The sequence below is a fragment of the Meriones unguiculatus genome, chromosome 2, assembly GCF_030254825.1.
Source record: "Meriones unguiculatus strain TT.TT164.6M chromosome 2, Bangor_MerUng_6.1, whole genome shotgun sequence".
NCBI classification, from domain to species: domain Eukaryota; kingdom Metazoa; phylum Chordata; class Mammalia; order Rodentia; family Muridae; genus Meriones; species Meriones unguiculatus.
In genome coordinates this window covers 74,346,010-74,363,272 of record NC_083350.1, presented here as the reverse complement: position 1 = coordinate 74,363,272, position 17,263 = coordinate 74,346,010, and the positions used below count along the sequence as shown (strand labels likewise).

At 48.5% G+C, this 17,263-nt stretch overlaps 1 protein-coding gene across 1 annotated transcript in view; it reads left to right on the top strand.

Moving 5' to 3' along the window:
- Positions 1-17,263, top strand: part of Lama3 (laminin subunit alpha 3) — a 207,665-nt gene that overhangs the window by 33,719 nt on the left and 156,683 nt on the right. Inside the window, exons 3-4 of the mRNA XM_021645417.2 lie at positions 16,084-16,201; positions 16,874-16,992. Coding sequence (XP_021501092.2) covers positions 16,084-16,201; positions 16,874-16,992 — 237 coding nt within the window. The remainder of the gene's footprint in view (positions 1-16,083; positions 16,202-16,873; positions 16,993-17,263) is intronic.

Here is a 17,263-nt window from a genome sequence, read left to right as displayed (position 1 = left end):
TCACCACCTGCTACTACCATGCCTGTCTCAGGAGCTCCCAGAGAGATGGATGGAGAAGGCATGGAGCCAGAGCTGGGAAACTCCCTTTTTGCACCCTTTCAGAATCCGTCTAAAGGTCAGACCCGGGAGGGCCTGAAATCCAGACTGTGGCTCTAGCAAAGGGTGCGGGGTAGGCTGAGTAGCTGGAACAATGAGCAGGGGTGTGGGAAAGCTGAGCTCAAAGCCTGGCTGAGCTGAAGTAAGTCACACCTAGGGCAGAGCCCTGCCTTGTTGCTATGATGGGAGGAGTAGGGAAGACAGATGTTTTGTGACCTGCATGAGCCTGCATTGTCAGGCCTGGCTGTCTCTCAGCCTAGGGCCTGGACAGGGCCAGGACTGAAGGTGTCTAGTTGTTCAGCTTTCCCTTGGCATGAGTGGAGGAAGGGTTTCGGCATCGCCATGAATACCTGAATCCACGGATGCTCGAGTCCCTTCTCAAATGGAGTGCGGTTTGCACATAGCCTATGCGTGTTCCTCCCGGAAACTGTTGGGTAGAAAGGCTGCACGCACAGCTGTGCCGCTTACTATATTGTTAGGACATGCTCAGTAAAGAGGCGGCACTCCCCTCCCCCACGGGATTTGATAGATTTAATAGATGCTGATTGAATCTGCAGAGGTGGAACCGTGGACACAGAGAGACAAGCACATTTGGAAGAGGTTGGTCTGGCATCCTGCCTGGGCTGCCCTGCGTACTCCTGTTCGTTAGTCACTATGACAACAGCATTAAGACCCAGTTTAAACTCATTACTCTCCAGGTTGGCGAGGCACTTAGTTCTGGACACTTAGTTCTTTACGGCATCAACAGGCCCCTCTGCCTCAGCCTCTGGGGATCTGGCCCCCAGAGGGTCAAGGCATTCGGGGTCATTTGTGTCACTCGCTCCCTCTGCTGGCTGTGGGGCTCACCTTGGAGCTTCCCAAGCAAGGTCTTGACCCCCGCTTTGTCTCGGCAACAGCACTATCGGTACCTTCCAGCCTTGATGGTCCTTGGATCTTCTGAGGTCCATCGTTCTTTTCCATCATGGGAAGGCCTCCCTTGCCTGGCCTACTGCTTTCAGCCCTCTAACTCACAGAGGCTGCTTTTCTACTAGTTGAAAATTTCCCAAACTTTCAGTGGCCCTCTCTGGGAAAATGAGAGGGGATTATTGAGGAGGCTAAGCAGGGGTTAAGAATCCATTAAGCTGTGTATAAAAATGTATGTGTGATTCAACCCCTCTTACAATTTTCCTTTTGTCCTTCTCGTCCCCCTCTCCTCCTCCCCTTCTTCCTTTTTCTCCTTCACTTTTGGCAATTTGATAGTTTTCTTTCCAGACCACCCCATTCTGCTATCTTCTTTGTGTGTGTATGTGTTTGAATCATTCAGTTCTTTTCCTTTTTTTGTTAATTTATTAACTTAATCACTTTGTAGCCTGATTGAAGCTCCATCCTTCCTCTCCTCCCAGTCTTACCCTCACACCCCCTCCTTTCATTCCCCCTCCCTCTCAGGAAAAGAGGAGACCCCCCCATGGGTACCAATCCACCCTGGCATATCAAGTCACAGCAGGACCAAGAGCATCCTATCCCAGCAAGGCTAGACAAGGCAGCCCAGCTAGGGGAAAGGGATCCAAAGGCAGGCAAGGCCCTTGTCAGAAACAGGCCCCGTTCCAATTGTTAGGAGACCCACAAGATGACCAAGCTGCACATCTGCTACATATGTGTAGGGGGCCTAGGTCCAGCCCATGCATGTTCTTTGGTTGGTGGTTTAGTCTCTGTGAGCCCCTGTGGACCCAGGTTAGTTTGTTCTGTAGGTCTTCTTGTGGTGTTCTTTTTTTCCTCTTATTTATTTATTTATTTATTTATTATAATTTATTTACTCTGTATTCCAGCTGTAGCTCCCTACCCCATCCACGCCCAAGCCCATTCCCCTCCTTCATATCCTCCCATGCCCCTCCCCAAGTCTTCTGGTAGAGGAGGTCCTCCTCCCCTTCCCTCTGACCCTAGCCTATCAGGTCTCTTCAGGACTGGCTGCATTATCTTCCTCTGTGGGCTGGTAAGGTGCACCCCCTCCACACACACACAGGGAGGTGATCAAAGAGCCAGCCACTGAGTTCTTGTCAGAAACAGCCCCTGTTCCCATTACCAGGGAACCCACTTGGACACTGAACTGCCATGGGCTACATCTGAGCAGGGGTTCTAGGTTATCTCCGTGCATGGTCCTTGGTTGGAGTATCAGTCTCAGAAAAGATGCCTGGGCCCTGATTTTTTGGTTCTGTTGTTCTCCTTGTGGAGCTCCTGTCCCCTCCAGGTCTTTCTATCTCCCCCTTCTTTCATTAGATTCCCTACACTCTACCCAGTGTTTGGCTATGAGTCTCAGCATCTGCTTTAATACCCTGCTGGGCAGAGTCTTTCAGAGGCCCTCTGTGGTAGGCTCCTGTCTTGTTCCTTGTTTTCACCCTCTTCTGATGTCTATCCCATTTGCCTTTCTGAATGAGGATTGAGCATCTTACCCAGGGTCCTCCTTCTTGCTTAGCTTCTTTAGGTGTACAGATTTTAGTGTGTTTATCCTATATTATATGTCTAATATCCACTTGTAAGTGAGTATATACCATGTGTGTCTTTCTGCTTCTGGGATACCTCACTCAGGATGATCTTTTCTAGTTCTACCCATTTACTTGCAAATTGCATGATGCCTTTGTTAATTTATTAATTTAATCACTTTGTAGCCTGATTGAAGCTGAGTAGTAATCCATTGTGTAAATGTACAGTAGTTTCTTTATTCACTCTTTGGTTGAGGGACATCTAGGTTGTTTCCAGTTTCCGGCTATTATGAATAAAGCTACTATGAACATGGTTGAGCAAATGTCCTTGTTGTATGGTGGAGCATCTTTGGAATATGTGCCCAGGAGAGGTGTAGCTGGGTCTTAAGATAGATCTATTCCTAATGTTCTGAGAAAGCTCCAGATTGATATCCAAAGTTTGCTCTCCCAACAGCAGGGGAGGAGTGTTCCCTTTTCTCCACATCCTCACCAACATGTGCTGTCACTTGAGTTTTTGATCTTAGCTATTCTGATGGGTGGAATCTCAAGAGTTGCTTTGATTTGCACTTCTCTGATGACTAATGGCGTTGAGCATTTCTTTAAGTGCTTCTCAGCCATTACAGATTCCTTAGTTGAGAATTCTCTGTTTAGCTCTGAACCCCAATTTTTAATTGGAGTTTTTGGTTTGTTGGTGTTTAATTTCTTGAGTTCTTTATAAAGTCTGGATACTCGCTCTTTGTCAGATGCAGGCTTCCTTGGAAAGGGGGACAGAGCTGTGGGCCTGACAGTGGAGCTTACGGGACAGAGGGCAGCTCACCCCTGCTGGCTGTGCCGTGCCCCAGGTGGACCCAGCATGCAGGGGACTGGCAGGGAGGGGTCTAAGATGGATGTTCCTGGAGCTCAGCAGGCCTCCTCACAGAGGAAGGCAGAGCCTTGGGCCTGAGAATGGAGCTCAGAGAACAGCCTGTTGATTCCCTTAGCAAAACACTGACAAAACTGTAAAGTGCACTTACTGCTTTCGCTTAGTCAGGTCTTCATGCATAACGGCTTCTCGTTCAGCAGGAAGAGTTTTGGAGTCACCTTGAGAGGCACACGCTTGAGCCGTCAGGTGACTGGGAACTTGTTTCTCGGCCTACTTCAGTCTCAGTGGACTGTCACGGAGCAGCCGACACTGAGTGCAGCACCCATCTGAGGAGCGTGCCAGGTCAAAAGTTCCCTTCTGCAGTCCTTGAGGGATAAAGAAGCTACTTTTATTCACCTTTCTCTTTTCCTTTTGTAAAACGTAGTGCACCTGTTTGCTTAGCAGTGGTGTTCAACCCATGGGGGTCACACGCCTGATATCCCGCACATCTGATGTCTGCATCACGGTTCATAACAGTAGCAGAATTACAGTTATGAAGTGGCAAGCGTTGTGGAAGGGGTGACCAGGTGAGCCCCCAACAAGCCATGAAGATAATTTTTCGGCTGGGAGTCACCACAACCTGAGGCTAGCCTCGTTAGAAAGGCCGAGGACCTCTGGTGTGGTGTGTGTGTGTGTGTGTGTGTGTGTGTGTGTGTGTGTGTCTGCATGTGTGTGTGTGTCTGCGTGTGCTGCACACGTCCCCGAGTGCATGTGTGGAGGTCAGAGAACACCTGTGTGAGTCGCTTCTCTTCCTATTCCGCAAAGGTTCCAGGAACCACACCAAGGTTGCCAGGCTTGGTGGCTAGAGCCCTCACCCCGGAGCAGTCCCGCAGCACAAGGATCTTTCCATGCTAAGATCTTGGTAGCTCTTGTACTGTTTCCCAGGTATTTTTTTCTTTTGCTGTAAAATCATTTCAGGGGCAGCAGGATGTGTGTGTGGATAGCCGGTCGAAGGCTTGTGTTTACATAGGTAAGGACTTACCTTCAGCATCCTGACCTGTCTGTCCACACACACACGCACACACACACACACACACCAGGAGCGTACCAGGACACAGCCATACTGCGCAGCAGCCACAGGCTGTCAGTAGTGGCCGCGGCTCCCACCCTCTCTCCCTTGAGCCTTGTCAGAAATCAAGGGAATGTTTCGCTCCATCTCCCCAGCTCCTTTGTTTCTGAATCTGTGCATAACTAGATAGGAAAGGAAGGACCCTTCAAAAATGCCCTCCCTGAGAACTGTTTCCTTATAGACACAGCACTGATGCAATGGGAGGTAAAGCGGCCCCCACGGCCTCATTTCTTCACAGGTCACGGAGTCTGGTCTAGCTCCCACAGTCTCAGCTCATGGGACACATTGCCCATAACACATGGAATGCTGTCCAGTGCATTGCTTTCGATGTATGTAAATGTGCTGTTGCCTCTGGTTTGATGTTGTGTGGGCATACACCTTACCTCATTGAAACCACATCCATGTTGATCCATATGACTCCAGGCTGGCGTTTGTATGGCCATCTGTGAGATTGTGTTTCCATATTTCCATATTCTATTATCAAATACTAACATTGGCACGGCAGAAAACATGATCAGGTATAAATGGTGCATGCCAAAAGTCATAGCAAACCTTTAGAATTAGTGCTGTATTTTTGTAAGAAAATGTTTACTGAATAAGGATTATCCCCTATGCCTCCAAAACACAGGGGGCTCCTCGGCAGTTATGGAAACTTTTATATATTATGTTTGCAAGCCGGATGGAATAAACCAGCACTGAGTTTTTAGGGAAAAATTCTTTCTTGCCTATGTAGTATTTTGGGTGAAGGGAACAGAGACAGCACCCAGAAGTGTAAAGAGGCTTAGTTGGGGAAGATAGGAAAATGAGAGGATAGGTAGGGGGTTGGGTTTGGCCCAAGGAAAGCGAGTGGGGCAAGCCCTGGTGTGGATGGAGGTCTGGAGAGATGGAATTTTGGGGTTCAATAGCCCACAGCAGGCCCAGGCTCTTTCGTAGAATCCTTAGCTGCTCACCAATGCTTATCCATCCTCAGAGGCAGACCTCCTCCCCTGTGTGGTGAGGCTGGATTGGGTTTTCTCTACGCTGCTGGCTAGATGGACGGTGTCTTTCCCGACAGGGTCCCCCTCTCAGCCAGTGTGCAGGGAGATTCGAAGCTGCTCCCACACCCACCGGGATGCCTGGAGACAATTATCCCAGGGCGGCTGGCTCTGGCTCCCCATTCCTCCCACACCCCATGTGGTGGGTCTGTCTGGCCACCCTGCCCACCTCTTTGGCTCCTTTCTACTTTACGTCCCCTCTCTGGCTGGCTCTAGTTCGCCACTTCTCCCACATCCTGTATGGCAGCTCTGTCTGGTACACCCTGCCCACCTCTTTGGTCCCATTCTACTTTACATCCCCTCTCTGGTATGCCCTCATTCCTGGCCCTCATGTGTAAATATAAAACCTCACAGCTGGATTCCAGGCGACTAAACTCAACTTCTGGCCAAGGCTCAGCTGGGCACAGACCCGCTTCTCCTGGTATCCATCAGGTGTGGAGGGTTCGAAGTTCACGTCTTGCATCTTCCTGCCTCCCATTTTGCCATGACCCTTCCTACCCCAGAGCTTCCCCGAAGCTTTTTCACACATTGTCCCGCCTTGAGGAATGCCACCCAGGACAGCCGGGTGGAGGCACCTGGGACAGAGGTGAGTTCTGCTGTTCAGCAGTCCCCTGGGATGCCCTTCTTGTTTTTATGACAAATACGCTTGATCTTTAAGCTCTGGCTGCCTACCAGCATTGCCCTCATCCAGATACGACACAGGCTGTGTCCTGGCTTAGAGCTCAAGGTGCCAAGCGCCCCTGTTGCAGCTCCTGAGGCGCAGGACAACCCGGCCCACACCCTGCATCCTCCAGGCAAATATTTATGTAAGTGCTTTTGCAAAGGTCTTTGTTTTTGTTCTCGCACAGAGCTCGCCAAAGCATGACACCGAATCAGAGAGCAAGGGCAGGGTCGAGACCTGAAGGCTGAGTACGGTTCGCAGACATCTTGGGGGCCACGGTTGGGCTGCAGTTGTGATCATTCTGAGCCTAGGGGAGAGCGAGGTTCTGAGGGGAGGGGGTCTCCGCAGGTGTCATACAGGGAAGAGGGCCCTGAAAAGAGGTAAAAACGAACACCTGGTGCAGATTGACATCATCAACCCGGATCAGACTTCAGGGGTCCAATAACAGGTGGTTTATGTCCAGTGCATTTAAGCCCAGCATAATTTAGAAAGACAGGTTTTTGGTGTGATATAATTTCCGTTGCACAAGGAAGTGTATACATTGAAACTCAACTCAGGGCGTCATTTCTTCCAAGAAGATGGGTTCTAGAGATACGCTACCTGTACTATCTTAAGGGCCCAAGTGCCTGGCCTGGTCTTGGTCATACAGAGAGCATAGAGGTCATCTGGGCTTTTAGCAACAGGGTTGTGGGAGCTTGGGGGATCCTCTAGCTATAAGAGTCATTTAGATCACTACCCACCTCTGGTCCTAGTTGCAGGACCTTGGTATGGCCTGGCCCAATGGATGACACATATCACAAGGCTATTAGTCATACCCAATTTCCTGCATTCTGGATGGAAGAACAAGCTTTTCATTGGAAAGACAATCTTGGGTGGTTAACATTTCTGGTTTCTCTGGAGACCCGTGGGCACAGGACCTCCCTGCTATGGTCCCAACAAGATTCCTCTAAGTGAGCTGTCAAGCAGACACTGGGCACATGGCTGTGGAGTTTACGTGAGAAGTTGTCTGGAGGGAGAAATGGCTGACAGTGGTGCACACCGGAAGTGATGTGAGGGATGGGAAGAGAGAAGGGGTTGAGCTAGTTCATGGCCATTTGAAGCTACATGGCTGTAGGAGGCATAGAAGGGTGGGGGAGGGGAAGGAAGGGAGTGTGGATGGAAGGAGACAGTTTTTCTCTCTTTTGAAATGACAAGACACATTTAAAAGCTAATGCCATGAATCCAGTAGGAAGCTGAGAGAAAAAGAAAGAGAAAGAGAGAGAGAGAGAGAGAGAGAGAGAGAGAGAGAGAGATTTGGAGCATAGGGCATGGGATGAGATTTTGACAGGCAGTTTCTTTATCCCTCCCCTGGTCCAGAGGGAAGCAAAGCGGGTATGCAGATGCTACTGTGTTAAGATTTGTGTTAAGTAAGGGAAGGTGTGTGTGTGTGTGTGTGTGTGTGTGTGTGTGTGTGTGTGTTTATGATGTTTCTGATATAAGACAAAAAAGTAGCTTTCAAGAATGGAAGAAGCAGAGATAGGATGCTGCAAAACAAAGAGAATGAGGGTCAGGACCCAGGAAGCTGTAGTCATAACCATCTTCAAGGTCACTGCCGAGGCTGCATGCTGCTTGCTGCCACTTGTCCTGACCACTTAGTTAGCCCTGGGTCTGGGGGACTGGGCTCAGTAGGTCCCTGCTAGGATCAGACATTGTCTCCAGAAGCCACTCAGAGATGCTCTCTGCCCTGCTTCTGGAAAGGATCTCTGGATCTTTTAATGCCTCTGACCTTTTGTGTTCCTTGCTCTAGATGCAAAGGCTTGGAAGGAGACACCAGCTCAGCGAGCCCAGGGCCCAGCTGCCTTCCCTGTAGGGAGCTTGGAAAACTGGCACCTGAAGCATTTAAAGTATGAGTCACATTCTGTTCACAGAAACATTCAGGTGGTAGGAGGGGCATTCAGATTCCCAAAAGTCAAACAGAGGAAAGTCAAATGCTGAAATATGGCCCCTCTCTAGCTGGACTCTGGGCAGCCTGGGTGGAGCCCACACACCCAGAGGACAGCCTCCTAAGCCCAGAACTTGGCTGCCATCTTTCTCAGAGACCAAGTGAATGCTGGCATATGGCTTGTCATTGTGACAAGCAATAAGGCATCTTGTGACAAACATGTAATCCTAGCATTGAGAGTCAAGAGGGTTAGGAGTTCAAGGCCAGCCCAGACTAAATGAGAACCTGACCTCCAAACTAAATCAACTAAATTAGTCACCTTCAATTTTCCAACCCAACTCTCCCACTCTAGAAGCTTTAGCACTCAGAAGTAAAGACAGCAAAGGTCAGAGGACGTTCTAAGAATATTTCATCTGTAGCTGGCTGGTTTGACATCATATGTCATGTGACAGCTGATTCTCAAAATTGACGTGCTGACTAATAAAACTGAGAATGCTGAGCTAGCGTCCACGGCTACCATCAGACCCTCTAGAAATACATAGCTGTGGTCAAAAAGCTTTGACGCATCCGAGCTATCTCCAGACCCTTCATCTCCTTCACATACTGAAGCACTCCAGTATGGGCACACCTATTGACAGTGACCACAACACTCTTGAGTAATTGGCTCCTTAACCCCTTGTATGATAGGACCAGAAAGGCAGTATTCAGAGGCGGAAAGTGGAGAAGCAGGGAGATGCCGAGCAAAGAATTCATTGTCTCAGTTGGACAGGAAGAATAGATGGTTGGTATTTGGGGTGATAGATGTGAGTTAGCTTAATTCAATAGCTCCGAGTCGTAGGCTGGGGGTGTGTCTCAGTGGTGCAAGGCCTTGTGTGCAGTCCTGTCTTTACTCCCAGCACCACAAAAATACGGCTCTCGTATTGCTGTCACTACTGCTCCAAGTCCTATTATGCTGCATACATTTATCATGGCATCGTTTGTACCCTATTCCTCATTAAATTTGTTACTGTCCAATAAAGAATAAAATTAGCCAATTAGAGGAGGACTTGGAGCGTTAACTGGTAGCAGTTGAAGTCCAGTCGGTTCTCGTCGCCGTGGGTAAACCTGATCATGTGATTTCCCTTTGTCATGGTTCAGCATGTACATCCGTGAGCTGCTCAGTTCAGCGGGCGAGTCAAATGTTGTTCTGATTTTCTTGTAAATTAGCAAAACAGATGGCAAGCACGAAGAAAAAAAAAAAGGAGCTTTGTAAGTGGAGTCAGGCTCCAGATACAAGCCTTCCCTGACAGTTGAGAGGGGCGGGAGGGTAGGAAGACACACAAGACTCACTGTAGGCTGGAGCCCAGAGATCCTGGATTAGTGGAGTAGGTACATTTGGCTGCTGTGATAGAAAGACACCACCAAAAGCAACTCAAGGGAAGGTTTATTTTGAGTTAGGTTTCCAGAGGACGGTCCACTTCAGGAGGCCGAGGGGGAAGCTGAGAGATCACATCTCTAATATTTTTGTTTGTTTTTCGAGACAGGGTTTCTCTGTGTAGCCCTGGCTGTCCTGGATTCATTCTGTAGACCAGGCTGGCCTCACAGAGATTCCACCTGTCTCTGCCTTCCAGAGTGCTGGGATTACACCTGGTGAGATCACATTTCTGATAATGCACAGAAAGCAAGAACAAACTGGAAGCTCAGCAAAACTCTCAAAGCCCTCCTCCAGTGGGGAACTTTCTCCAGTGAGGCTGCCTCTGACAAAGGTTCTACAACCTTAACAAATAACAGGAAACCAAGTGTTTAAACAAACGAGCCTCTGTGTGTTTGTGTGCGTGTGTGTGTGTGTGTGTGTGTGTGTGTGTGTGTGTGTGGTGGTGGCATTTCTCATTCAAACCACTAAACCGGGTTCTCTGGGGCTCCAACCAATTCCTAATCATTATGAAAGCTACTTGCAAATGTTGGTTGAGGCTAAAATTATTCTCCAATAGCAGTCTGGGCTCAACTGTACACTTTAAACCCATTAGAGAATAATGACTAACTTCATGGAGACTGGAAATCATGTTCTAAGTCGTCAGTTAACCCCTTGTGTTAAAATTTTGTCAGTATAAAATGTTCTTTTTCTTTGTGTGTGTGTGTGTGTGTGTGTGTGTGTGTGTGTGTGTGTGTATGCATTACTTAAGGAGTACAGAGGGCAATGTTGCATGTCCTCCACGATTGTTTGTTCTCTACTTCATCACTTGAGGCAGGCTCTCCAGGAACCCCGAGCTTACTGATTGGCTAGTCTGGCCAGCCAGAGAGCTCTGTGGATCCTTGTTTTTCTTCCCTTTGTGGCCATGCCTGGCTCTTACATGAGTCCTGAAAATATAAAGTTTGCTCTCCCTGCTCCCTGAGCTCACTGACTGGCTGCTGATCCTTGTGTCTCTGCCCGCCACCCACGCCAGCTCTAGGGTTACTGATGTGCACTAACATGCATGGCTCCTCCATGGGTGCTCACAGCCTGCATTTAGGTCCTCATGCTTGTGTAGGAGGCATTTCGCGGTCTGAGCTGGCTCCACAGCTCCCCAGAATAAACTTCGTGCAGGACTTCCATTTTCTTGTTGATTATTTTCTTCTAAGTTATTGGTGCCCCAAGGCTTTCTAGCTGCTCTCCCGAGACCTTGTCTGTCTCCACAGCCGCTCTGAGACTCCCGTAGACTAGGCTGGCCTCAGGTCTTCACTGCTCCACCTGCCTTTGCCTGCAGAGTGATGGGTTTGCAGGCACGTGCCAGTGTGCCCAGTGACCCGCATCTTTATCTTTATTGTGTGTGTGTGTGTGTGTGGCGGTAGTGGGGCTTGAACTCAGGATCTCACGCTGGACAGGCAAGCACTCTACCACTGAGCTGCAGCCCCACCTGACGCCCTGTGGCTGCCTTTGTTACTGGGATAGAACTTTACTCAGAGCAAGTGAAGGACGCTGCTCTCTCCTCTGCAGGGCACAGTGTGTGTGTGTGTGGCACGGGAGACCAAGCCCCCACATTTAGACTAAGTTTTGGCTTAGTAGGATTTTATTTGCTAGGATTGTGTGTGTGTGTGTGTGTGTGTGTTTCAAAAATTCAAACTGACACATAAAACACACATTTATAGAGTTAAATGTATTCATACATATGTATGTGCACATACTATGTCATGTTCAAATTGGGATATAGAAATTTAGCTCCTCAAACATTATTTCTTCTGGCAAACACCCCAGCTCGGTTATCTTTGTCTATGGTCGCTCCGGTGTGGGCTAGTCTGCTAGACTTACTTATTCCAACTCTAGGTCAGTGCCTGTTGCATCATATTCCAACCAGGATGTTATAGAATCTTAACTCTTCTCTCCTTCTAGTTTCTACACTAATCTGTTCTCCTGCTGACCCAAATCTTTCTTGCGTAGAAACAGTGCAGGGAACCTTTGTGTGTGTTTTCTATTCTGGTGGGGCTGGCATGTGGGATGAAGGGTAGAGACTTGTGAGAGAAAGGCTCGGTGACTTGTCCTCATTAGCAGTGTAGCGGGGTCCTCTCAGGAAGAGGTGCTAGGGTCCGGGCTCACTTAGCACTTTCCTGATCCTGTCTTGACAGTTTTTGGAATTATCTGCCCTATGTGCTTCTAAGGGGGCTGTTTCTCCTGGGAGCCAGTAAGAAGCTGAGAGGGCTTCCTTAGAACTGGACCAATCACACCCTTCTAACGAGAAGCCAGGGACTGGGCTTTCCAGTGCACGATGCGTGATAGCAGCTGCAGAGGTGCTCCGACAGAGCCAGTGACAGGCGCTCTGAGCACTAGGATTAAAGGGTCTGATCACGGGCCTCTGGAGTTCTATTTTCATCACTGGCTCTGACTGTATTTTGAGGATGGCGCTCTTTGTAAGAGTCTTTCAAGCCAGGTCACCACACTGAAGCAGCTCATTCTCCATGCTTCTCCTCCTCGGAAAACAAAACACCCAAGTTGTTTAAGTGACCGGAAGTAGGACAAGGGAAGCCACACCCATGGACTGATCACCTGCCTCATGACCGGTGCTTCTCCTGTGCCAAATCATGAGCTAAGACTGTGAAATATTCTGTGATAGGCTCTGTGATAGACTAGGCAGCCTGTAGGGTAGACAGCAGAACATTCCAGAGTACCTGAAATGTCCCTGTTGAAAAGGACGAAAGTGTGGCGGCAGCAGGTGGGGGCTTTTTTAGGCATTTAGATGAAAGGATGCAGACCTATTCTAAATGTAATCTCTGACCTCATCCTGGAAAGGAAAACGAATGTAGCAGGCATTCTTAGGATAATGAGGGGAATTTGAACAGGGACAACATATTAAATAGATTTTTATGATTATACATTTTTTTCTCATTGTCCTGGTTATTTTTAATTGCCAATTTGACGCAGCCCAAGTCATCTGAGAAACTGCTAGTTCAGATTGGCATTTGTAGGGTGTTGGCTGTACTGCTGATTGAGCTGGAGGTCCAGCTCATTTATGTAGCACCATTTCCCTGGGCAAGGTAGTCGTGGCCTATATGAGACAGCTGGCAAGGTGTGGGCCTGTGGGTGAGCAAGCCAGCAAACCGTTCCTCCATGGGATTTCTGCTTTAGGCTCCGACTTCTGGCCTCAACTTTCCTCAATGACAGTCTGTGACCTGGAAATGTAGGCCAAATAAATCTTTTCCTCCCCAGTTTGCTTGGAATGTTTTATCACTGCAAAAGAAAGGAAACTAGAATGGTCCTGAGAATGCCAAGTTTATAGAAATGCCTAAGTTTTAGGGAGATATTTAGCAGCAAGTGTCATGATACCTGTTACTTCCAAAGAAACAAAACTGTGTGTTTGTGTGACAGAGAGAGAGAGAGAGAGGGAGAAATAGAGAGAGAGATATGAACAGCTTAGATTCGCAATCTAAGTGAATGATGGATGGTAGCCATTACACCTTTCTTTTTTTTAGATCGTCTATAGATTTACAGACTATTCAGAGTGAAGCATCAGGAAAAGCCATTATTGAAATGCTTCTTTATGGATCAATATATTTACTCATTAAATCAGAGTATCTAAGTGCTCCCCACTGGAGGGAGCACTTAGATAAACAAACACACTCTGTGTGTTTGCCTGCTGGTGTCTGCCCCCTGAATCCATGAGCAGTGATGCCACTTTTGCTTTAATTGGTTAGTGCATGCATTCATTCATTTATCCATGTAGCACTCGATCCATAGCAAATTGCATTCATTCACAGCAAATACTCAGCCCAGGAAGGCGCTGACCTGAATACATAACCAGCGTAGCAAGCTGTGATTTCAGTGGCTTTGAAGGAGACAAGGATCAGACTCTTCTCACTTTTCTCACCCACTCACCTTAAAATCTTTTGAAGTCTAAAGGCCTTTAAATCTCTTATCTTCCCTATCAGAACATTATTTAAAAGGCTACCACGGATCTCCCTAAGCAGACAGGGCCATGCCAGTGTTAGCTTGTTACAAAAGCATTTGGGAGATTACAAGTCTATAATTTTTAGCTATTTCCCTCCCATCCCTTATCTTTGCTCCTCAAATATTTACTTGCAAATGCCCTTTGCTTTGACTCCCCTGCTTCTCTCTGCCTGCTGCTTTCTCGTTTCTGTCAGGGAGTCTCAGGGCTCACTGTGTGCTCTGAAGTCTCTTCAGTGGTGGGAGACCAAGTGGCGGGGAGTAAGGGAGTAACTTGTTTAACAGAAGGCGCCAGTTAGAAGCTGAGGCTATGCTTCTCAGTGATCAGGCAGGAGAAAGCAGCCCCTGCCTGCTGGCTCACCATGCCAGAGCCGGGTCGTGAGCACCCAGAGACCACTCACTACATTTGAAAGTGTGTTTGTCCGAGGAGACTGGCTGTGGAGCTGGAGCACTGTGCGAGGACGGACAGCAGGTTTTCATGGTGGTGGTGGTGGTGGTGGTGGCGGCTCCGTCAGACCAGTGGAAGGAGGAGTGAGAGCACCCTGCCAGCGGCCACAGCACATGCGCGTGTATATCTATCAAGGAACCTCAGAAATGGGTCCCCAAGTGAAAAGGGAGGGGGGCACTTTTTAAAGTGGAACGTCCTGTGTGCTTGGTGCTGAACAACTGTGGATAGACCCAGTGTGTTCATTAAATTAGGTCCAGCTCGTAGCTTCACACAAAGCCAATGCGCACTCTATCTGCTTACTGAGACCCTCTCCTCCTTCCCACCTGCACCTCCTTTCTCCCTTCCTTCCGCAGCGTGTCTCATGTAGCCCAGGCTGGCTTCAAACTTGGAATACAGCCAAGGGTTAGCTTGAACTTCCCAGTCCCTCTTCTCCCCACCCCCCACCCCGCCCCGGGCTTATGTGGCACTGGGACTTGAGGCTCTGGCTTCCTACACCTGGGTGCTCTCCTAGCTCTGATCAGGTTTTCAGTGACTGCGGGGTTACAGAAGAATGACGTCACGCTGGAGCCACACGAAGCTAAGCTCGGGAGGCAGCGTTCGCTAATTATAATGTGTTGACTGTTTTGTAGGAGCTACCACTGTGAGAGTTGGTGGGAGAGACAGAACAGGCTTAGAAAGATTCTTATGTTCAAAGTGCTTCATTCATCCTTTACCTTACTTGAACAGGGTTTTACTTTGGCAGGACTGAAAACAGGCGTATAAGCAGCTGGAAGGATCTATAGTTGTTAGTTTTCCAAATAAGAGTTTCAGAGTTTCCCACAAATCCCTTTACTGTGGACTTGCGGCGTGCGTCTTTTGGAAACCTCTATTTCTACCTTTAGCTGTTGCTTTCCGGGTGTTCAGACCACCTTGTAATTCCCGGTGTTTCTGTATCAAGCAGGACGTATCCGCAAACACAGGAATTACTCACAGTCCAGGTCAGTATTATTTCCAAAACTGAAAAGAACGGGCTTGAAGGGGACAGAACTGGCTGGGACTTTGGACTTCCAGTGCTGCTGTGACGATCTTTCTCCCCTCAGAGAACTGGCATAGGGGCGTCTTACAGTGAAGGCACACGCTGCAAGGAGGCGTTGGCTCCCAGAGTCAAGTGAGACCCTGTGGGGTCTCCAAGGCCTTTCGGTAGATCCACAACCTTGGAAGATCTAAGCGGGAGAAGATCTTTTTAAAATATTTCACGAACACGAAAACTTGTCACTGAAGATTGAATGCAGAGGCAGATACGAAAAGCCATTCATCTTCCATTCAATTTGACAGTTAAAGGGATTTGCAAAAGCAGAGCCCTGTGATATTAGTGTTTGAGAAAATACCGCCTTCATAACCAAGGAGCTTTTATCTTAGACTGTCATGGTGCTGCATTCGGCACTGCTCTGGGAACAGACCCGGTGGGGGTGGTGAAGGAATGAAGAAGACACTGAAAGGCTACGGTTGAGCAGACCAGGCTCTCAGATGAAAAAACACTGGGAGCTCAGCGTGTTTACGATATAGAGCAGAACAGAGAGGCAGGGTTACTGCACGCTGCTGAACAGGAAGGTGAGTTACTACAGACAGACTTATGCTGGACAGCAGCATGGCTAATCTAGGCAGCCTCTGCAGGGGAGCAGACTTCAAGCCCTCAACACACTGGGGAACAAGGCTCTGGCACCCCCAAGAGAACCTCTGAGCTGTTCTGTGGGTTCTTGCTTCTCAAAGGGTTTGGCACACCATTCTTAGTACTTATCATCAGGCTTTTGATATACAGACATTCAAAGACATGGGTTATGCGACAATGGTGGTGAGCTCATGTACTTAGAGGAGAGGGGGACATGGTTGGTTTTGGGAGGATCGAGCTGGGAGAATGGCACCCGGGGAGAGATGCCCACCGTGTAGGCAGAAGCAGGATCTGTACCTTGGGAATCAACATCCTAAAGAGATAGTCAGAGCTATGGACAAAGTGACTTTCATCTGGTCCTAGGAATTGAACCTAGGGCCTTCTGCCTGATAGACGAGTGCCCTACCACTGAGCTATACCTCAGTCCAGACACACTGTGTCTCTCTTGCTTTTTCAGCTCTTCCATGTGGCCTATGTTTTAATCAAATTCGCAAATTCTCCCCGCCCTGATCTTTGGGTCCTGGAAAGATCTGTAGACTTTGGAAACACCTACTCTCCGTGGCAGTATTTTGCTCGTAAGTAATCTTGTCTTCAGTGATACAAGGGGCTTTGATTATCTGAAACAGTTTAAGACTATGGATTTAGTTTTTTTTCAAAAGTGTCTCTGTGTGACTCTGTAGGGCTTGCACCTCCTAAGTGGTTCTCAAAACAGCCCCGCTTGTCAGTCATGCATGCATGGATTCTAAGGCTCGCACATGCAGAATGCAGGTTGCACCTCCTTTCATAACAGCTCTGCTCCCATTGGTGGGGCTATCTGTAAGTGAGCCGTGACGTACGTCCTTCCCCTTTCATGAGGCGTTAGGAAGAAAGTCCCAGCTTTGTGAATCCTGGGCTCCAGCTTACTTATTTTGAACCTGTTGTCTTTGCTGGTGGAGAATTTAAGTGTCTCTGGACCGCTTGATGAACCAAAGCAGGCAGCAATTTTACTTACAGGGGAAAGTTGCCTTCTTGAGGCGTGAAGAGTTAATAACATATCTTCAAACACAGTTCCTGAAGGGCACTTGAACTGATGTATCTGGGTATTTCTTTTTCATGGGCTAAAAACGTCACCCTAGGCTTTCAGCTACAAGTCCAAAAGAGGTCTTGGTTCTTCTGTTTTCATCTCCCTTAAGGAAACACAGAGGATCTGAAGTGATCTAGGAGAAAGCGATGCACTATTTGATAATGTTCAACTATTTTCTTTCTAGATTCTAGAGGAGATTGTCTAGAACAGTTTGGGCAAGAAGCAAACATGGCCATCACCCGGGACGACCAGGTGCTCTGTGTCACAGAGTATTCCCGGATCGTGCCTCTGGAAAATGGTGAGGTAAGTGGCTTCGGGAGGCTGGCACGCCAAAGACTCAAGAATGAGTTGGGTTGGGAGTTCTATTTGGGGCCCCGAGTTCTCCCCAGGAAGTTGGGGTTTGGATCAAGGCCCACAGATCTCAGAATTCTCCTTCCGGGGGTGGATTTAGAAGGTGGGTGGGTCACTGGTAACCCTCTCCCCTCCTCACACACCATGTCTAGTATGAGTGAGGAGATGGGGCAGGTGGCAGTTGAGTCCACGTGGAGGCGGACAGAGGTGGGGCCGGTCGGGG